Source organism: Arachis ipaensis, chromosome B8, assembly GCF_059453495.1.
Source record: "Arachis ipaensis isolate K30076 ecotype BB chromosome B8, ASM5945349v1, whole genome shotgun sequence".
NCBI classification, from domain to species: domain Eukaryota; kingdom Viridiplantae; phylum Streptophyta; class Magnoliopsida; order Fabales; family Fabaceae; genus Arachis; species Arachis ipaensis.
This window is the reverse complement of record NC_142443.1, coordinates 24,673,818-24,695,308: the sequence shown is the minus strand read 5'-3', so window position 1 is coordinate 24,695,308 and position 21,491 is coordinate 24,673,818. Positions and strand designations below refer to the sequence as shown.

The 21,491-nt window shown below is 39.4% G+C and overlaps 2 protein-coding genes across 4 annotated transcripts; one reads left to right on the top strand and one right to left on the bottom strand.

Annotated features, from left to right (window-relative positions):
- Window positions 1–1,030: 1,030 nt before the first annotated feature.
- On the top strand, window positions 1,031–7,147 carry PUR4 (purine biosynthesis 4). Of its 2 annotated transcripts, none has more exons than XM_016314482.3 (5): window positions 1,031–1,246; window positions 1,585–1,716; window positions 1,805–1,867; window positions 2,210–6,418; window positions 6,799–7,147. In XM_016314482.3, the coding sequence occupies exons 3-4, from the start codon at window positions 1,826–1,828 to the stop codon at window positions 6,392–6,394; spliced, it is 4,227 nt and encodes a 1,408-aa protein (XP_016169968.1). In that variant the 5' UTR covers window positions 1,031–1,246; window positions 1,585–1,716; window positions 1,805–1,825; the 3' UTR covers window positions 6,395–6,418; window positions 6,799–7,147. The 2 variants fall into 2 exon arrangements, with proteins under 2 accessions (XP_016169968.1, XP_016169969.1); XM_016314483.3 differs by having other exon boundaries at window positions 1,044–1,246; window positions 1,585–1,686.
- A 2,964-nt stretch (window positions 7,148–10,111) lies between these two features.
- Window positions 10,112–16,703, bottom strand: LOC107612863 (protein PAT1 homolog). 2 transcript variants are annotated; one of them, XM_016314626.3, is made up of 6 exons: window positions 16,582–16,703; window positions 16,311–16,477; window positions 15,122–15,270; window positions 14,217–14,273; window positions 13,539–13,599; window positions 10,112–12,934 (listed from the first exon to the last, which is right to left on the bottom strand). In XM_016314626.3, exons 2-6 carry the CDS (start codon window positions 16,399–16,401, stop codon window positions 10,809–10,811), a joined length of 2,484 nt encoding a protein of 827 aa, XP_016170112.1. In that variant the 5' UTR covers window positions 16,402–16,477; window positions 16,582–16,703; the 3' UTR covers window positions 10,112–10,808. The 2 variants fall into 2 exon arrangements, with proteins under 2 accessions (XP_016170112.1, XP_016170111.1); XM_016314625.3 differs by having other exon boundaries at window positions 16,311–16,591.
- Between the last annotated feature and the right edge of the window lie 4,788 nt (window positions 16,704–21,491).

Here is a 21,491-nt window from a genome sequence, read left to right as displayed (position 1 = left end):
ATTATTAAAATAAAAAATATAATTATTTTAATTTTTAAAATACTTGCATAATCATTATAACTATTATAAACATATGTATACTAAAATTCACTTTATATATATAAAGATAAAGATAATAAATACAAAATAATTTTATAAAAGTATTTCTGTTACAAAAATACGTGTTAAACAGATAAATATAAGAATTTAAATTTATTGTGACTAATTCATTCGTTGATTAATTTTTTATATTGATTATTTCAGTTTAAAATTAAAAAAAAAAAGCAATTTTAATTAGGATTGGAATGAGTTTATAGTCATATTTTATAGTCATTAGTTCCTAAATTGACTCGATTATATATATTATTAAAAATAAAGATTAAATTCATATAAGATAAGATATACGTATTAATTTAATATATATATAAAATATAATTTTACATATATATTAATATTTTTAATTATTTAAAATTTTATAGTCATATTTTATATATAATTTTATTTAATATATTATTTATCTATCAATTTTAAATTTTTTTTATTTATGTTTTACATTAAAATTATATATAAAATATGACTATAAAATTTTAAATAATTAAAAATATTAATAAATATGAAAAATTATTTATTAAATTATAAATATGTATATTTTATCTTATATAAATTTAATTTATATTTTTAATATTATATATATAATCGAGCCAATTTATAAACTAATGAAATGAGCTTATCTAATCTTAAATTTGGTTCATTTAATTTATAAATTTAATTTCAGATTTAAACTCAAATTTAGTTCACTATTTCATAAATTTAGCTTAACTATTAACGACCAATTTTAAAGTGGTGCATAAATGGGCTCGACTCACTCGTGCTAATCATACGGCTGCTGGTAATAACGTAGTTAAAGTTGAAGGATGAAAAGGTGGATAGAGAAAGAATAACCGAATAAGTGAATAATGAAAAAGTAGTAATATGCTCAATTGGTCTCATCCGTTTATTAAATGCTCTTTTGTTTATTATTATTTATTTATATTATAAATTATAAATATTTAATTTTCACAGTTGAATAATTCGAAGAGACCTGAGAAAATCACTTAGCAGGGTTTTGGTGTCTCACTCAAAACACTAACACACGCCGCACCCTCTCTGCTACCTTCCTCCACTCACCACTCGCCGTCGCCGACGAAGGCACCAGGTCCACCCTCCGTCGCTAATAGCTCACACCACAGCCTCAAAGCAAACAGCAATTCCAGCAAGTGCACACCAGGTTCTTTTTCTTTTAATCTGAATTTATTTTTATTGTTATTGTTTTTTGCCATTGGTGATTGCTAATTTATTGATTTGGTGATTGGAGTTGTTGAAATATCGATTGCTTGCTTATTGAATGATGGCACCAGTGAATGTAACACAATGCGGAGCAAATATTTATTGGCCGTGTTTTGAATTGAACTATTATATGAACGTTGTTGAATATAATGCAAGTATGTGTTGTTGCTGCTGTATGGTTTATTTGTACCTTTTGTTTTTCGAAAAAAAAAAAACTAACTGTAAATATGTGGTGGTGTTCTTGCTGCTGTATAACGGTTGTTGATATGGTGTTTTCAGGCTTCAGACCAGGGCAGTTACGTGTTGTGGTCTCTCTGCTGCAGCCGCGGGCGGTAGCTCTCTCCCTCTTTGCCAGCCGCTGGCACGTCACTTCATTGACTAGTCAGCTTCTCACTCTATAGCTGCTATATTGTAAATATCTGATCTTGAGGAATGAAAATATAATCATGATCACTTCTTGTGGTTTTCTTATTTTCTTTTTTCAATTTCCTGTTCACAGCTTTCTAACTTGATCAAGGACATGGTGGGTGTTAAGGATATTGGGGTGTCTGAATTCCTTCAGGTTTGATTTTACTGCCGCTTTTTGGTTAAGCATCATCATATAACAATGCTCTTTTGTTTTCTGCATTTTGTTTGCTGTAGTAACATAGAAGCTACATAATCAGTTTTAGCTTATTTGAGAAACTTTGATAACATCATGTTGCGATATATTTTAACATGATTTTTAGTTTCAAACTGAAGATTTCCATTTCCATTGGATCAAACAATAGATCAAACATGAGCTTGTTTTAATTTTCAGTTTGAATATTGTCTCTGATTGACCAATTAATTACGCTTATTTAATTTGGCATATGTGATGCTATTGGTGTTAATGTGGTTTGTGTCTTGGTGGTTTTGGTTTCAGGGTACCTGTAGGCAATCTTTGTTTTTGGTGAAGAAGTCTCAGAATCAAAGGAGTCATTTGCTTTGGGGTACACTTGGGAATAGGAGGCGGGCTCAAGGTTCAACTTGGAGAGCTTCTTCTTTAAGGTGCCAAGCACAGGAAAACCCTAGAGCTGTGGTTTCAGGGGCTGTGACAAGTTCAGTAGAGGAGCAACCTAGCTTGGTTGAGAAGCCTGCCTCTGAAGTCTTTCATTTGTATCGTGTCCCATTTATTCAAGAAAATGCAGCTGCTGAACTTCTCAGGGATGCTCAAACAAAAATCTCTAATCAGATTGTGGATCTGCAGACAGAGCAATGTTATAATATTGGCCTTGTTTCACAACTTTCAAGCATGAAGCTTTCAGTCCTTAAATGGCTTCTCCAAGAAACTTTTGAGCCTGAGAATCTGGGCACTGATAGCTTTCTCGACAAAAGGGGGAAGGAGGGCTTGACTGTTATAATAGAGGTTGGCCCGAGGTTGTCGTTTACGACAGCATGGTCTTCAAATGCAGTGGCCATTTGCCAAGCATGTGGTTTGACTGAAGTTACCCGTTTGGAACGATCAAGGAGGTACTTGTTGTACACTACAAGTGAATTGCAGGATCACCAAATCAGTGAATTCGCATCTATGGTACATGACAGGATGACTGAATGTGTTTATACTCAGAAGTTAACATCCTTCGAGACCAATGTTGTTCCAGAGGAGATTCGTTATATTCCTGTTATGGAGAAGGGTAGAAAGGCACTAGAAGAGATTAATCAAAAGATGGGTTTAGCCTTTGATGAGCAGGATCTAGAATACTATACTAAACTTTTCAAAGAAGACATAAAGCGGAACCCAACAAATGTGGAGTTATTTGACATTGCACAGTCCAACAGCGAGCATAGCAGGCACTGGTTTTTCACTGGAAAGATTTTCATTGATGGACAGCTCATGAATAGGACTCTTATGCAAATTGTGAAAAGTACTTTACAGGCAAATCCAAATAATTCTGTTATTGGCTTCAAGGATAACTCTAGTGCTATCAGGGGTTTTCCAGTAAAGCAGCTACGACCTGTTGAACCTGGTTCATCATGCCCATTAAGCTTGATATCACGTGATTTAGATATCTTGTTTACAGCTGAAACACATAATTTCCCATGTGCAGTGGCACCTTATCCTGGTGCAGAAACAGGTGCAGGAGGTCGCATTAGAGATACACATGCAACAGGTAGGGGGTCTTTTGTCCAAGCAGCTACAGCTGGTTATTGTGTTGGGAATCTTAACACACCTGGGTTTTATGCTCCGTGGGAAGATCCATCTTTTACATATCCTTCAAATTTGGCATCACCTCTCCAGATCCTTATTGATGCTAGTAATGGTGCATCAGACTATGGGAACAAATTTGGGGAGCCCTTGATCCAGGGCTTCTGTAGAACTTTTGGAATGAGACTTCCTAGTGGAGATAGGCGGGAATGGTTAAAGCCGATCATGTTTAGTGCAGGAATTGGGCAGATTGACCACCATCATATATCAAAGGGAGATCCTGAAATTGGAATGTTGGTTGTGAAGATTGGAGGTCCTGCTTATCGTATTGGAATGGGAGGTGGGGCAGCCTCAAGTATGGTCAGTGGGCAAAATGATGCAGAGCTTGATTTCAATGCTGTACAACGTGGGGATGCTGAGATGTCACAGAAGCTATATCGTCTTGTCCGTGCCTGTATTGAGATGGGGGATAAAAATCCAATTATCAGCATTCACGATCAAGGAGCTGGTGGTAACTGCAATGTTGTAAAGGAAATTATATATCCAAAGGGTGCTGAGATAGATGTTCGAGCCATTGTGGTCGGTGATCATACAATGTCTGTTCTGGAAATCTGGGGTGCAGAGTATCAGGAGCAAGATGCAATCTTGGTGAAGCCTGAAAGTCGTGAGCTCTTACAATCTATCTGTAAAAGGGAAAAGGTTTCAATGGCTGTGATTGGTACTATTAGTGGCGATGGACGTGTTGTATTAGTGGATAGCTTAGCAACTCAGAAGTGTCTATCAGAAGGACTTCCTCCACCTCCCCCTGCTGTGGATCTTGAACTGGAGAAAGTCCTTGGTGACATGCCAAAGAAATCTTTTGAATTTCATCGGGTTGTTCATGAGCGGGAACCACTTGATATTGCCCCTGGGACCACTGTAATAGATTCTTTGAAGAGGGTATTGAGTTTGCCATCTGTCTGTTCAAAGCGCTTCTTAACAACAAAAGTTGATAGGTGTGTCACTGGTCTTGTGGCCCAGCAGCAAACAGTTGGCCCTTTGCAGATTACCCTTGCCGATGTTGCTGTTACAGCTCAAACTTTTACTGGTGTAACTGGAGGTGCATGTGCCATTGGGGAACAGCCAATCAAAGGGTTGTTAAACCCCAAAGCAATGGCAAGATTAGCTGTTGGAGAAGCACTGACAAATCTTGTATGGGCAAAGGTCACTTCCCTTTCTGATGTTAAGGCAAGTGGTAATTGGATGTATGCTGCTAAGCTTGATGGAGAAGGAGCTGACATGTATGATGCTGCCATATCTTTGTCTGAAGCAATGATTGAACTTGGTATCGCTATTGATGGAGGGAAAGATAGCCTTTCTATGGCAGCTCATGCTGGAGAAGTTGTCAAGGCTCCTGGAAATCTTGTAATTAGTGTTTATGTTACTTGTCCTGACATTACAAAAACAGTGACACCAGATTTGAAACTTGAAGACGATGGTGTTTTGCTTCACATTGATTTATCAAAAGGAAAGCGGCGATTAGGCGGATCTGCTCTTGCACAGGCATTTGATCAAGTTGGGGATGAGTGTCCCGATCTTGATGATGTTCCGTACCTTAAAAAGGTCTTTGAAGGTGTGCAAGACCTTATTACTGATGAGCTGATCTCTGCTGGTCATGACATCAGTGATGGTGGGCTGCTAGTTTGTGCCTTAGAGATGGCATTTGCTGGTAATCGTGGATTTACTTTGGACTTGACTTCACGAGGTAAGAGCCTTTTCCAAACACTTTATGCGGAAGAGCTTGGGTTGGTTATTGAGGTAAGCAAGAAAAATTTGTCCATAGTAATGAACAGATTGAATGGAGTGGGGGTTTCGGCTGAGATCATAGGTCAAGTTACTATTGCTCCATCCATAGAAGTCAAGGTTGATGGGGTAAGTTGTTTGAAAGAAGAAACTACCCTCCTTCGGGATATGTGGGAAGAAACCAGCTTCCAGCTAGAGAAATTCCAAAGGCTGGCAGCCTGTGTAGAAATGGAGAAAGAAGGGCTGAAACATCGATATGAGCCCTCATGGAAGCTGTCCTTTACGCCTTCCTTCACTGATGATAAGTATTTGTCTGCAACTGTTAAACCTAAAGTAGCGGTGATTAGAGAAGAAGGGAGCAACGGAGACAGAGAAATGGCTGCAGCATTCCATGCTGCTGGTTTTGAACCATGGGATGTTACCATGTCTGACCTTCTTAATGGGGCCAGCTCTTTGCAAGAGTTCCGTGGGATTGTGTTTGTTGGTGGATTTAGCTACGCAGACGTACTTGATTCTGCAAAAGGCTGGGCTGCTTCCATTAGATTCAATGAGTCCGTTTTGAAACAATTCCAGGAGTTTTACAACCGTCCCGACACTTTCAGTCTTGGTGTATGCAATGGTTGTCAGCTAATGGCATTGTTGGGATGGGTACCAGGCCCGCAGGTTGGGGGCGTTCTTGGTAACGGCGGCGACCTATCACAGCCAAGGTTCATTCACAATGAATCAGGACGGTTTGAATGCCGCTTTACAAGCGTGACAATAAAGGATTCGCCGGCTATAATGTTCAAAGGTATGGAAGGTAGTACATTGGGGGTATGGGCTGCTCATGGTGAGGGAAGGGCTTATTTCCCGGATAAAGGCATGTTGGATCGCACAGTTCATTCAGATTTAGCTCCTATAAGATATTGTGATGATGATGGCAATCCAACAGAGACATATCCTTTCAATGTGAATGGCTCTCCTTTGGGGGTAGCTGCTATTTGTTCTCCAGACGGGAGGCATCTTGCTATGATGCCTCATCCAGAGCGTTGCTTCTTAATGTGGCAGTTTCCATGGTATCCGAAGCATTGGGATGTGGACAAGAAGGGTCCTAGCCCGTGGTTGCGCATGTTCCAGAATGCAAGAGACTGGTGTTCCTGAGATGAATATATTTATGGATTTCAGGTTTTCAATGTCACTTTTATGATTTGATTTTACTATTCTTTCAGGTTTTATTTCTATGATTTTATTTCCAGAGAATCCGCTAACACTTTCAATCTGCCTCAGCTATTATGGAATGTGTTATATTCGATGGTGTTAATCAATTCTTTGAAATTGATTATCACCATGGAAATTCTCTCATGACATTTATAGACTAATTTTGTGGTTAAGGTTGTTGAGATAGATTTTTCATCATTCAGGGTGATGATGTGGTGATAATTAACCAAGTCCTTTCACATTCATTTTATTTGAGTTGGATTTATTTGTTCATAGCATTGCCTTGGTTTGTTTTTGCATCCTACTTTGTTACACAGCTGCTGAAAATATATCTTTCTTTCTTTCAGCTGCAGAACAAGTCATGGAAAAAAGATGAAAAATCAAGAAGACCATGGACATTAGAAGAAGACAAATTCAAATGGTATTAGGGAACTTACCTGGATAGTATATAGTGGTTATAATAATGTCGTACTATCCATTCAATTCTTAGGAGTTTCTCTTTATTACTTTTATAGCTATGACACATCTTAAGGTGCCTTTGTTCCTAGTGTTGAGTGTAATACAACCTAGTAAATGCCCCCATCGTCAAACAGGTGTTACGGAGGGGAAAACATACCGTTCTATGTGGTCCCTTTTTTTTTGGGGTTTTTTTATAAATAATAAAGCATGTTCATAAGAGGAACTTTCTCATTAAAATTTTGTACTCAGCTTTGATATAAGATGAATTTTGATGCTTTTATATTAGAGTAAATAATAATTTTTAACCACGAAAGATTCAAGTATCGACAAATTTAGTTATGAAAAACCAAAACTAACAATGTACTCATAAAAGATAGATTTCATAAAAGATAGATTTCAATTGACAAAATTAATCAAAATCTAAAAAATTATTTAGAATTTTCAAATTACTCTTTTGCTAAATTTAATTTTACAACTTCTCTTCCTCTTCCTCTCTTACCACCACAAACAACTTTAACTTGACAAGCTCAGTTTCATCATTCTCCATCAACTCACCCACCATCCTGAGCTTCGATCTTTTTTTTTGGGTGTGTGAAACTCTGAAAGTTTTCCATGTTGCAAGGTTGGATCTTCATTGCTTCATGATCAAGGGTGGTTGTTGTGGCTATTGGTTCCACGGTTTTGTGAACTTTGTGCTAGTATTGGAGTGCATGTAGGATTTTATTTGAATTCTAGTTCGTTGAAGGATTTGGGAAAGAAAATAGTGAGTTCGGATTGTGGTTTTGCGATTAGAAGTAGGGGTAGGTGGGGCAAGTGTGGCTGAATTCTCTCTATGAAACCTTTATTTTCAGAAGCCTTGTGGTTTTCAAAAAGTAAATGTGGTGGTAGAAGAGGAAGAGGAAGAGAAAAAGAGGTTGTGAAATTAAAAGGTAAAATACTTAAATAAACTAAATGAATGCAAATATTACTAATATCACCCAAAGTAAAAAATGGTACATGTATCTTTTAAAGGTGTTTTTTATATAAATCGAATTAGGATAATTAGATTTACAAATTTTAATAGTAAATCGAATTAGATTAAATAGATTTATTAGGTGAACTTTACCTACACATAAATCAAAATAGGTAATATCGATTTATAAATAGATTTAGAATTAATGCACTAGTACTCAACTTTTTTTAACATATACTGAATTATTTATATATTAAATATTTGGAATTTGAATTATTTGAACATATACTCAATTATCTATATAGATTTGAGATAGTAAAATTCAAATGAATCTATTTACGTAGAAGTAAACATCACCATCCAGCAGTCTCTATAATAAAAATAATAATAATTCTATCTGATAAATATAAATTTTGTTATGAGATGGATAAGGATTCTTTTTAACTGGTTGTACTCTTTACTATTAGTTTTTGGATATTAATTTCAATTTTATATTTAAATATTTATTTTTGTCCATGATTTAATGATGATAATTTAAGTAGAATAAAAATGTTAAATTATAAAATTTAATATTTAAATAATTAAAACAAAACCATAATAATATAATATTCAATGTAATTTCACTGTAAGCACGTATTCAATTATTTTATAAATATTTATTATTATTTTTTAAAAAATATTATAGAAAATAATTTTTTGTGATCCTAAATACGTATTATTATTATTATTACAAATCACTCTAATAAATTAATGGCATGTAAATCGAAATAGGACAGCTAGATTTATATAAAGACTTTCGTCCTATATAAATGGAATTAGTCTGGTTAGATTTAGCATTGGGTAAATCGAAACCACCTAATTCGAATTACTATGGACACAAAATTATTGGCTAATTCAAACCAGTCCTGTTCGAATTACTATGGACAGTTTCAAAACCGTGTGGTTTACTAACTATGCCCAACTTGGTTCGATTTACATGCGGGAGTGTAAATCTAAATTGCCTAATTTAATTTAGTTGAAATTAAAACTTCTCCTAATAAATCTATGTAGCCTAATTCGAATTGCTACTAGAATTTGTAATTCGAATTAGTCTAATTCAATTTACATAAAAAATCTCTTTGGAATATATACATATCAAATTTTGATTTGGATGATATAGATAATATTTGGCTGCATTTGATTTATTCAAGTACTTTATCCGAAATTAAATTTGGTAAGAAAAGGTAATTTAAAAATTTTGAATAACTTTTTAGATTTTAGTTAGTTTTGTGAACTGAAATCTATCTTTTATGAATACAGCATTAGTTTTTCTTTTTTCTATGGACAAATTTATTAATATTTGAATCTTTTATGGTTAGAAATAATTATTTACGCTTTATATAATAACACGTGAATTGAACTGTTACTAAGTCACTTTTTTTTTTAAAATGCGAACGAGTGGATGGATGATGGATCATAGGTCGGACAATGTATTTTTGTATTTGTTAAGAGCACAACCACCTACACTAACTTAATTTGCTCAAGATTTAAAGCCATCGCCTAATCTATATATTATGCACATACCATTCATTAACCATTATCCCATGATGAATGGTATGTTGATCGTTGATCCCATCGACCATTCTAAGTTGTTATGATCGGTTATTAGATGTTATATATTCTTGCAATATTCTATGCTCGTCATAATTAGAGTCATGTCCATATGCATTTTGTCCTAAACTGAATGCTGCTCATTGAGAACATAATTTTCTCGTATGGAAAGAGATAATAATCTTCATAATCTATCAAAAAAAAAGAAATCATAATCATGTCCATTTTATGCCTGTATTATTTTTGTACAATATGTTCTATTTACATAGTGTGATAAACAATATGCTCTTCTATTACATAGTAGGATAAAGCTTTATTGTGTACTCTTCTCTTTACCTCCATTGATGATGATATATATACATGAGAAGTGTAGGTGGGTACAAACTTAACAGTGACTATAAACATATCCATATATTGGCAATTAAAGAGTAACACTCGTTCACCCACCCAAAAATAATTTGTTTGCATGAAAATAGTTGATTTTAGACAAGGAACCCCATGGTGGCATCATGGCAGTTAAATCCCTGGAGCTAACTGAAGGTTAAGATTCCAGAGACCACAACATCTTCCAAACTGCATTTGCATTAGATTCAAAATTTGATGTATTGGTCATGGCCAAAAAATCATAGAAATTAAACATGTAATCCAAGACAAACATGGAGACAAGAAAATAGACCAATATATTAGTCCAATCTAATGGGAAGCAAGTGATGATACAAAAACTACACCAATCGACTGGTCCAAGGGAAGGAAAATATAAGTTGAAAACCAGAATACCATGGAACAAGGTTTACCATAATTTATTCCTCCTAGGCGCACCAACCCCATCATCTACGGTTCAGAAAAGCTTGTCATGCCACCACCTAGTTCACTGGTTAAATTGGTGCACCCTCAGTTGCCACTTCAATTTGGATGTGTTACCTATAAAGGTAGATATGGGGTATGGACACAACCATCCCCATGCCTTTGTATGATAATATTAAAAGACCATGGGAATCCAAACTTACACCTAATCCTGCACATACTACCCCACTACATGCTCTCTAGAAGACCACCAACCCCGTAACAGGAAGCTCCCCCGTCAGAAGAAAAAGACAAGACAAGAGGAACATATCAAGCCAAGTTTATCATAATACACAATAGGCCTGATTGCAAATTTGTCACAAAATTCTACATGGCAAATCAGCAATATAACAAGTAAAACATAAGAAGAGGCCAAGACTTCCAAGGCAGATGAACCTGATACTTCCACAGCAGAAATTGCTCTGAAATAATTAGAAGCATAAGGTTGTCCCCATGTGATTTGGTGCCATTTTTTACTTCGAAGACAATCTCCTTCAGGAATCTGGATTATAATCAACTCAGCACTGACTCCGAGTTCACATGGCCGCCATTACCGCCACCATTACTGTTGAATCCAACTACGGGCATAGAGCGCTGAGCAAAATCAAGCAATAGCTTTTTCTGGCGATCATCAGTGTGGGGTAGACTGGCCCGTAAGAGCTCAACTGGCATTTCCCTACTAATAGCTCTGGCAGCATCTGAGCCAATACCACCCATATTTGGTATACCTTGAACAAGCAATGATTGCATGACACTGTCATATTTGGTCACACAATACTTGGTCAGAAGGCCAAAGAATTCATCAAATGAAGCCTGCCAAAGGGAACGATTTGCAATATTATAATGGCTAGCAGCATGAGGATCAGTCAGAAGTTCAGTTGCCTTCTCAAGCACAGACACCAAAACAAGGGAAGCCCCATCTCCAGCAGGGCTTCCAAGTGGACGTAGAGGAGGCTGCTCAGAAGAACAAACAACTGCTGCTAGACAAGCACTTAGTGCACCAAGATCCATTTCACGGATGCACTTTGAAACAACCCTTGCAAGGTTACTTACAGTTTCTGCAGCAACTGGATCTGAGGGAAGACCACCAAATAAGAATCTCAAATGACGAAAGATTGCCATGCACACAATTCGCATTAGCTCACCACCTGGAAAAAGCAGCTGAAGATACTTAGCAAGAAGCTTCCGACCCTTGGGTAGAGAAACTATCCTGAGAAACACAAGGTCATCTTTTGCAGCAAGCCCAACTGTATGTCCAGTCTTTCCCAGTGGATCAACTAACTGAAGTGATGCTGCAAGTCCTTCCAGAAGACTCTGCCGCTTCCGTTTTAACTGAATTCCACCATCCTGAAGCTGATTAAACTGTAGGAAACGATCAATATCATCTACATCAAGAAGAAGACAAAGACCATCCTCAATTGTGACCCTTGCTGCAAGCATTGGCTCCTTTTCAAGGGGCTTCTCTGATATATTTTGCTCATTGCCACCAGCTGGAGAGGAATTTGGAGGATCAACTTCTAGAAGAGGACGGGGCCTCCGGATTGATGAGAAAGGAACCCTTCCTAGAGCATCAACCTGAAGAAATGCATGTTGTTCAGTATTAGTAGAGGCTCGCAGAGGGAGTTCCCTTATTTGATTTGGACAAAAGTGATGCCTCAGCTTAGCACCTGCTGATCTTTTCGCAAGACAGGCTTGGTTGTAATAATCATCTACATATGGATCATTACTATGAGTTGCTGCAAGCTGCACTCTCAGAATATTCTCAATTTCCTCAGTTGACATATGCTTAGACCTAAATCGAGGCCATCCGATATTACTCTTCATGTTACTTATATCAAAACCCTGAGGGGGGAACCGAAAGTTCTGTCTACCTCTTTGAGCTGATTTTGGTATTTGATCCCTTAGTTCCATTAGCCCAGCCATCTGATCAAAGGGTAAACCTGAGGAAATACTAGGGTTAAATAAATGGGACTGCAAACCAGGTAAATATCCTGTTGAAGGCTGAGGGGGACGCATCCTCTGCTGCTGTTGCTGTTGCTGCTGCTGCTGCTGCATCTGAGTCACTAAGTGAGGAGGTATTGATCCATTATGAAGAGGTAATTGCTGCTGCAATAAATTGTTCAGAATGTTGGGAGGATCTCCAGAATATAATTCACCTTGGTTGAGCCATTGATTCGGCATTCGATTATTAACAGGAGATCCACTAGGAAACTGATGCAAATTCCCACCAAAATGAGACCCATGGGAAAGGCCAGCCAATGGGATCTGGGAGTTAGGCAAATGAGATTGATTAGGTGACGACATTGGCATCTGAGACCCACCAGCATGAAATGGGATATTCAGATGGCCCATGCTCTGATTTGGGGAATCTTGTTGTTGCATGCCACCAAAGTGAGGATAAGAAGAAAAAGAAGATTTTGGCACCATAATTGGTTCACTAGAAAAATGTTGATGTTGCTGCTGATCAGGATATGAGGATGTTCTATACAACAAGCCCTTAGACTCTTGTAACAGAGCCAATGAATTATGTGGTTGTGATGACCATCTTTTGAGATCTTGACCACCTTCACTGTCATAATCATGCTGATCATACCAATTATAAATATCATCCCTATGTGCCCGTTCAGCAGCAGATGAATCTAGACACAAAGAAACCCAAATTAACATAAATGGATCAACTAAGGAAAGAAGAGTGATACAGTTGACAATATGGTCTTTCAAATACATCTAGCCAACAACATGAATCACATTTCATTAACACAAACCTGTTCTGATTAAATCATGGCATAACCTAATGGGGTGCTTGTAAGGCAGTGTTCATGATAAGATTAATTTTAATTTTATTATAGAAGAACTTTGACTTGAATGGTTATAGCCAATGAAATGAACCTTAACTTCATCAGCACCAAATAAATATGCCCTCCTTTTCTAATTATATCATGTTGAATAATAGAAAGACGTTTGACAAGAGACATTGAAGAATACATTGCTCAGTTAACAGATGGGTCAGGCCATATAGCATTTAGGGCTATTTGTGCAATATATTATAAATATAAGGAGGTTTTGTGGTGGTGGTGGTCAGTATGGAAGGAAGGGATGCAAGAACTTTTAACAAATTACAGGTTAGGAAGGAGCACGTCACTCTTAATATGTATAATAAATCCATAGCTGGTCATTCCTCGTAAATATTAGATAGTTGGTCATTCCCCTATTTGTTTCAAATTATATAATTCGTCAACTCACTTTCTCTTGATCCATGTTCACCAATGAGTCCAGCACTTGACCCACTAACATCCTTGTTCAACTGAAATAAGACAAGAACCTAAGGTCAGTGTCAATCAACATAAAGCTATTTAAAATAAGCCAACAACATATACACTATTGACAGGCAACTACTAATTAGCATTGTAGTGAAGAAACAGACAATTAACATTGTTCTCAAACACCTTCCCTGTGTAACTCTTTCTTCTAAAGAAACCCATTATTTACCACGGAAACAAAACCTTGGCTGCATTCCACATATTCCTCTGATATTGCATTCATCAAACGTGACAGTGGAGGAGTGAAATTGTAGAATAATAATACTCATGCTATTGTTTAAACGTTACATACCCTTGTTCCCATAGAACTTGCTCTCTCAAAAACTTTCTTACTGAAACTAAAGCAAAACATCATCCTCCTTAGTTCATATTCCACAATTACCAGTCACTATTGTTCCTTGTGGAGAGGAGAGATGATTCATACATCATAACATAGCAATGCATTGGGATTTCCTTTTCTTCCTCCCTTTATGTTACTTACTAAATTGGCCAATCCAAATAGGTTGATATAAATGTTAAGTGCCAATGTTTTGGCCAACTAATCTAAAAAAATGTCCTGCATCAAGAATAAACATGAAGCACAAATGCTGAATAATCTAACCTTTGAAAATGTTGTTGTGAGATCATCAACCTCTGAAGTAGATCTTAAATCGTCACCCTGCAATGCAAAAATGAGAGTTAATTACAGAAAGAATAAACCTCCAAGCAATATCTTTTTCAACCATTCAGGTGTGCTTAAGTAACTGTTCAGTCAGAAAAAGAACAGCCATTAATGAACTTGTTATTTCCTAATATTTATGAAATCGAAGAAAAATTGTCCAGAAAGATTTTGACCATGATTGCGCCCGCCCGGCCGCCGGGGGGGGGGGGGGGGTGTATATACATTTCTTCTACCAACATTGAGCAACAAGAACTGACCAAAAAGGAGATAAAATCGTGCAAGGAAAGTGAGATAGGACAAACAAATCACTTATGCTAAGAAGGAGGGAGATCTCCATTTAAATTCCTTCCTTGGTTTCCAGAACCACCAATGAAACAATGACCAAAAAATTTAGAAGTATGCAAAACAAATGAAACCCTGCTTTATCAAAGACTTATGTACTTTTGTAAGTTGTAATTCCATCCCTTTGGCTTTTTTGTCATCCAGGAGAATTCATTGTATCAGTTTAGCTCCATTAAGTATAGCAAAACAATTGGATTGATATATCAAGTCTAACAACCATTTAAAAGGAGCAAATCAATAATAGATACATCATTAACTTATGAACAAGTACAAGAAGCAGGAATTGCAAAAAGATAAGTATAACACTTACAATGTTAAAAGAAAAAGAAAAAGAAAAAAGAAAAAACATTACAACCAGTTATGCAAAAGGAAAATTGCACATACTGTTTAGTGTCTACTCACAAAATCCAAAAACATTATTTAAGGAACAAATTATGCAAACTAGATCACAGTCATTTTAAGATGAATGGCATCATGTAGAAATAAATATGCAGACACCTAACCTCTTCTCTATTGAAAAAAATCTCCTCCTCTTCATCAAATCCAACGGGAGGCAATTCACCATCTTCATCTTCTAAACCCCCCAACTCCACTTCCTCAACAAAATCTTTTCCAAAAAAGTCATATTGTGATGCATCAAATACTGCATTTTCTGCACGACACAAAAGTATGAGTCAAAAAACTTCTTCCAAATTCTTCAAATCCAGGAAAACAATATATAAAAAATCCAAAAGTAAAAGTAAAGAGATGTTAGTAGATACTTTGAACCAGAAGAAATCCAAAATTCACAGCATATATAGACAGTAGCTTAACATTGCACTACTTGAGCTGTTGAGCAGATATTATATGCATAATATAGACCTTAAGGGCAACTCATCTTATAGCATAAAATTAATAAAGAAAACAAAGTGAATAATTTTTTAGTAAAAAAGAAAAAATTGTGTGTAACAAAATCAAAATTGTTTTCCAGTTGCTATTCAGTTCTAACAAGCTTCCAATGCTTAAGGAAATTTGCAAGACTGACCAGATTATGGTTGTGTTTGTATGTGCGCACAAACCAAACTAGGTTGTCCTTCTACTTCGCATTAACGAAGGCTCAAATGCTAATCCTCAATCCCGACACATACAAAAATATTTTACTTACACTTCAGTGACTTCAAAAACTACTAAGCAAAATATGGCCATAGGGCAAGCCCATAACTATAGAGAGAAAAAAGAGCCTATGGGAAGACAGAATGAATATATGTGCTAAGGCTCTCCAAACCTTATCTCTTCACTCTGAATTGTTACTGTCTTCTATACATTTTCGTTACTAACTTGTAACTTCTAACCACAAAGGACCATTAATCAGCAGAACTATCAACCCGTAAATTCTAACTACAAAGGGCCATTAATCAACAGAACTCTCAACTCTACCACAATCTCCAGGTTCAGCTATACCTTGCAGACCATAACACCCCAAACTAAATGGCTGATAATTGAGCTTCTGTGAACTGAATATATAACACACAATAAACACCTTTAGGGCACAAAACAGACCAATTTCATTAACACGGTAGTAAATCATCCATCAAATTTCCCATACTTCAAATCAAATTAGTGGCTAAAACGGACCAGATCTACAGGAACAAAAGTTGAACAAAATAAACACCAATAAAAGGGGAAATTTGAATCCAAGAAGGTGAAGCGAACCTGAGGAAGCACCCCCTAATTGCCTAAGATCCTCTGTGGTAGGAGCTCCTCCAAGATTACCCCCAGCTCCAAACACATCCATATCCACCATGAAAAGCAGGGTAAATTGCCAAAAAGATCGAAACTTCAACGAGTGGAATTGGGAGAAGACGAAGAAGGGCGAAGACCTGCGCTGAGAATCGAGTACATGAGAACAAAAAATGGCTTCGATTTGGATCAGAGAGAAACGGGAAGAGAGAGAGAGAGAGAGAGAGAGAGAGAGGAACCCTACGGAGAAGATATTGATCGAAATTTATCGTAGAATTTTGTTTGGCGTTTGTTTTTGTTTTTCTTTTTTATTTTGGAGTGGGTTATTTCACTTATTTGTTTAATTCCACTCCTATTTGTTGTATTTTAAAGAATTATCTATCAATTTATTATCTAAAAATTTAAATGCTGACACACAACTTTTTAAAAGACATTATTAATAAAATAATTCTAAAATATCTGAAAATATAACAAAAACAATTAATAAATATTATATATTTTATAAGTGATAAAAAAAGGGCAAAAAACGCTAATAAGCCAATGCTAGTTGGAAATTTACGTATATCAGCCAAATTCAAAATCGTTTCAGTAATGAGCCAAACCATATTTTAATATAATTCGAACCAACCTGGTTCAAACTCCTTTTACTAATAAATCGAACCAGAGCAGTTCGAATTACTAAGAAAGAGATCAAAGTAATTCGAACCAGGTTGGTTCGAACTAGCAATGCACGTAATTCGAACCATGCTAGTTCGAATTATGGAGAGAGAAGCTGGCCAAAGATTCGAACCAGGCTGGTTCGAATTACACAAACCATAATTCGAACCAGGTTGGTTTGAATTAGTGAGAGATAGAGCTGTATATATATGGTTGTAAACGTGAGTTGCTCTCATTAGAGGGTGTAAGATAGCTAGTGAGGAGAGTTTTGTTGTTTTGGTTCACCACAGAGGATCCATTAAGAGGAAAGCTCGTTCCGGTGTGAAGTTCACAGATAAGGATCCTCTCTGTATTGTCGTGAGTCCTACGATGAGCTATGATGACCTTGTTAGATCTGTACTGATGAAACTTGGTCTGGAAGGTGCGAAGCGGGTTAAGAAGTTTTTCTATCGCACTCCAATCACGGTCCTTCAGGATACGGTGAAGTATGATTGTTTCACGATTGGTAGTGACGAGGACTTGCAAGTCATGTTTCTTTGTCGGTGGCAGTTTCCGGAGGTGAGGACACCAGAGTTGTTGGCAAAGCTGGTTGATGTTGTATCCAGCTCAGGGGGTTCGAATCGGAATACCACCACTTTAGCCACGGCAGCCGGTTCAAGTTCCAGGCCTGCCGTTGCTTCTTCCTCTGTCCCTGTGTATGAGCCAGCGGTCCAACCTGTCGCCTCCCCGTCTTTTGCTGTTGATCTCAATGGCAGCGTAGGCGATGAGGTAGGATCAAGGGAATTTCTGCTGAACGCTTTACAGGGCGTTGCACCGCTTGGCGTTGGAGACGGATTGTTGGGTGATGCAGAGGAGGATGACGTCGAGCCGGATATGATTGATGATGACAGCGGCGATGATATTGGAGCGAGTGAGCCTGCATTGGCGGTAGGTGGTTCTAGCTCTGGCACACAGTAGTATCCACCATATTTTTCCTCTTTGGACTTGGATGCCATGAGGCAGGAGGGAGTTTCTGGGCACTCTGTTGGATTTGGAGCTAGAGACGCGGAAGGGACTGCTGGTCTGACAGAGTTCCAAGTCGGTCAGCAATTTCAGGATAAAGATGAGGCCTTGTTAAGTGTGAAGACTTACAGCATCCGGCGAGGGGTACAGTACAAGGTAGTGGAGTCTGATTATCGCCAGTATGTGGGCAAGTGTTCTGAGTTTGGGAATGGGTGCCCATGGTTGATTCGACTGAGTCTCCGGTAGCGCAAGGGCATTTGGGAGGTGAAACGGTACAATGGACCTCACACTTGTCTTGCCACCTCCATCTCGAGTGACCACAGGAGTTTGGATTATCATGTGATATCGGCGTTCATTATGCCAATGGTTAGGGCTGATGCATCCGTCAGCATCAAGGTGCTCCTAAATGCCACGGCAGCACACTTTGGGTTTAGGCCGACGTACAGGAGGGTCTGGTTGGCAAAGCAGAAGGCTATTGCCCTCATCTACGGTGACTGGGATGAGTCATACAACGAGCTCCCCAGGTGGGTGTTGGGAGTCCAGTTGACGATGGCTGGTACTGTTGCAGTCCTACGGACGAGCCCTGTTCGAGTTGGTGGACAAGTAGACGAGTCTCAAGCTTATTTTCACAGACTTTTCTGGACGTTTCCACCGTGCATCGAGGCATTCCGTCATTGCAAGCCACTAGTTAGCATTGACGGCACCCATCTATATGGCAAGTATGGGGGAACGTTGCTCATCGCGATTGCACAGGACGGGAACTCCAACATTCTACATATTGCATTCGGACTAGTAGAGGGTGAGAATGCAGAGTCTTGGACATTCTTTCTCTCCCACCTTCGGCAGCACGTGACACCGCAGCCGGGTCTGCTGGTTATATCGGACAGGCATAACGGCATCAAGGCTGCGCTTGAGGCTCCTGACGGAGGTTGGTTACCTCCATCTGCATACCGTGCTTTCTGCATTCGACACGTAGCGGCTAATTTTGCCCTTACCTTCAAGGGCAAGGATGAACGTAGGCTTCTAGTGAATGCCGCATATGCCAAGACCGAGGTTGAGTTTGATTACTGGTTTGATATTCTGTGGTCTGAAGACCCGGCGATGTGTGAGTGGGCGAACCGGATTGATTATTCGTTGTGGACTCAGCATCGTGATGAGAGGCGGAGATTCGGTCACATGACGACCAATATATCCGAGTGTGTAAACTCAATCCTGAAGGGTGTCAGAAGCCTCCCTGTATGCTCCCTGGTGAAGGCAACATATGGAAGGCTTGCGGAACTCTTTGTTCGCAAGGGGAGAGAGGCTGAGGCCCATATAGGAACCGGACAACAATTCAGTCAGCACTTGGTGAAGTGTATTGAGGCCAACCTGAAGATGGCCAGGTGCTTCACGGTGACTTTGTATGACAGGGATAACTCCGAGTTCACCGTAGCAGAGACCACTCTGACTGGTTCTTTCTCATTGGGTAGCTACAGAGTATCGCTCGCCTCTCAGACATGTGACTGCGGGTACTTCCAGGTGCTACATTTCCCGTGTCAGCACGCACTTGCATGTTGTGCCTACTCACGGGTTACCTGGACCGCTTATGTTCACAGCGTGTATCGGATTAGTTCGGTATTCAGTGTGTATCGGATGGGATTCAACCCTCCGATTCCGGAGGGTTTCTGGCCACCGTACGACGGGCCCACTATTATACCGGACCCTGACAAGAGGCGTGCGAGAGAGGGTTGTCCGAGGTCCACTAGGATACGGACAAATATGGACGAGGCAGATCCGAACCGGCCAAAGAGATATGGCCTATGTCGCCAACCCGGACACACACGTCGGAGTTGCCCACAGCTCGGAGGATCGTCTCAGACAGGGGCAGGCCATTAGAAGCCATGTTCTTAGTGTTGGTACTTATTTTATTTAAGTTTCATTGTTCGATGTTGTATGTGAGCACTCATGTAATTTGTTGAAGTTTCTGCGTTGTATTATGCATGCTGCGTTAACTAATGAATATGCTTTGTTTCCATTTGCGTCTTTCTACAACTCCCGTAAATGCAAAGTCTAAAAAATAAATGTACATACTAAATTGTAAGATGATGCGATAATTACGATAGTAACTGATAAATCCAGTAAACACCAGTTTTCAAAGTACAATATGATGAAGAAACAACAAAAAGTAAACATGGCTACAATAACAACAAAAGTACACATCGCTATCATACATGAATGAACTTGAAGATCCAAGATACATGAAACATGAATCATCTAAATAGATGTGAGCCCGTAAAGCAACGACGGGGGACTCGTGTCCTATGACCTCTGCGGATAAGCGGCTCCTCGTCCTCGATCTCATCCTCCTCCTCATCCGGGGCAGGCTGTGCCGGTGGTGTAGAATGGACGGGTGCCGCAGACGGCCCGGCAACAGAATCTAATGCAGCAGCGTAGGCGGATGGTGGGGTACCTCCCAAAGCAAAATGGTCAGCAACAGATGTCGTAGGAGGCTCGTTTAGATCAACATCTAAAGGTGCCTGTGTGCCGGAGGTCTAGCCACGCCTCCGGGCCGGCACGTCCTCCTGCATGATGGCAGTAATCTCGTCTAGAAAGTGTGAACACCCGAAGTTCGCATCAAGCGTGTCTGAGGCAAGGAAATCTGCCCACTGTGATCCCGGAATAACCCATGGGGTACTCTCCTACGGAATCTGGTCATGGCCGGGTACACTAACGAAGTAATCTCCAAGAGGCCCCGACCCAAGTCCAGGGTCACCATGGTCAGCCCCGTCACCCATACCTGACCCATACCACTCACCTCCATGTCCGCCATCATGGCCACTAACACCAGCAACTGCAACAGCCCCTGAACCATCCCCGCCAACGGGCCCGTGCTAATCGTCATTATTGTCGTCCGCCGCACGACCAGGGTGGTCCGCCGCAGCACGCCCTCTCCGTCTCCCTCCCTGGCCTCGTCGTCTGCCTCCAGCGGGACCGGCATCGTCATCCTCCTCCATCGTCATCCTCCCTCCACTTACGCTGGCTCCGTCGTGTCCCCACACGAGCCCTCCTCTCAACCCGACGCCTGTCCGGCATGTCCTCAACACGATCCATGTCAGGAACTCGCCCAGCACCTCGCTGTGACGCCTCAATTGGAATAAGAACGGCTCTCGGATCCCCCAAGGACATCTCCGGAGACAAGAACCTCTTCCCATGCTGACTCCACCACTCCAGGAACTCATGCGACGGTCCAGGGTCGGCAACAACATCAAACCTCAGCACGGTCTCCGCACGGGACTCCCAATGGAGATGCCATGTCTGCAAATGGTACGGGAACCATCAATCGCCGCCTCTGCCGTCCTTCGACATCAGAAAGTCGATGTTCAGGGCGGGATGCGGACGCAGCTAGACCCCGCCGAACTGCGGAAGAACCCTATCAATCTGATGCCACTCTATGACGGCAAAGTATATCAGTGACGTCACAGACCGCCACAACGCCATATGCCGAGGCTCCAAAGC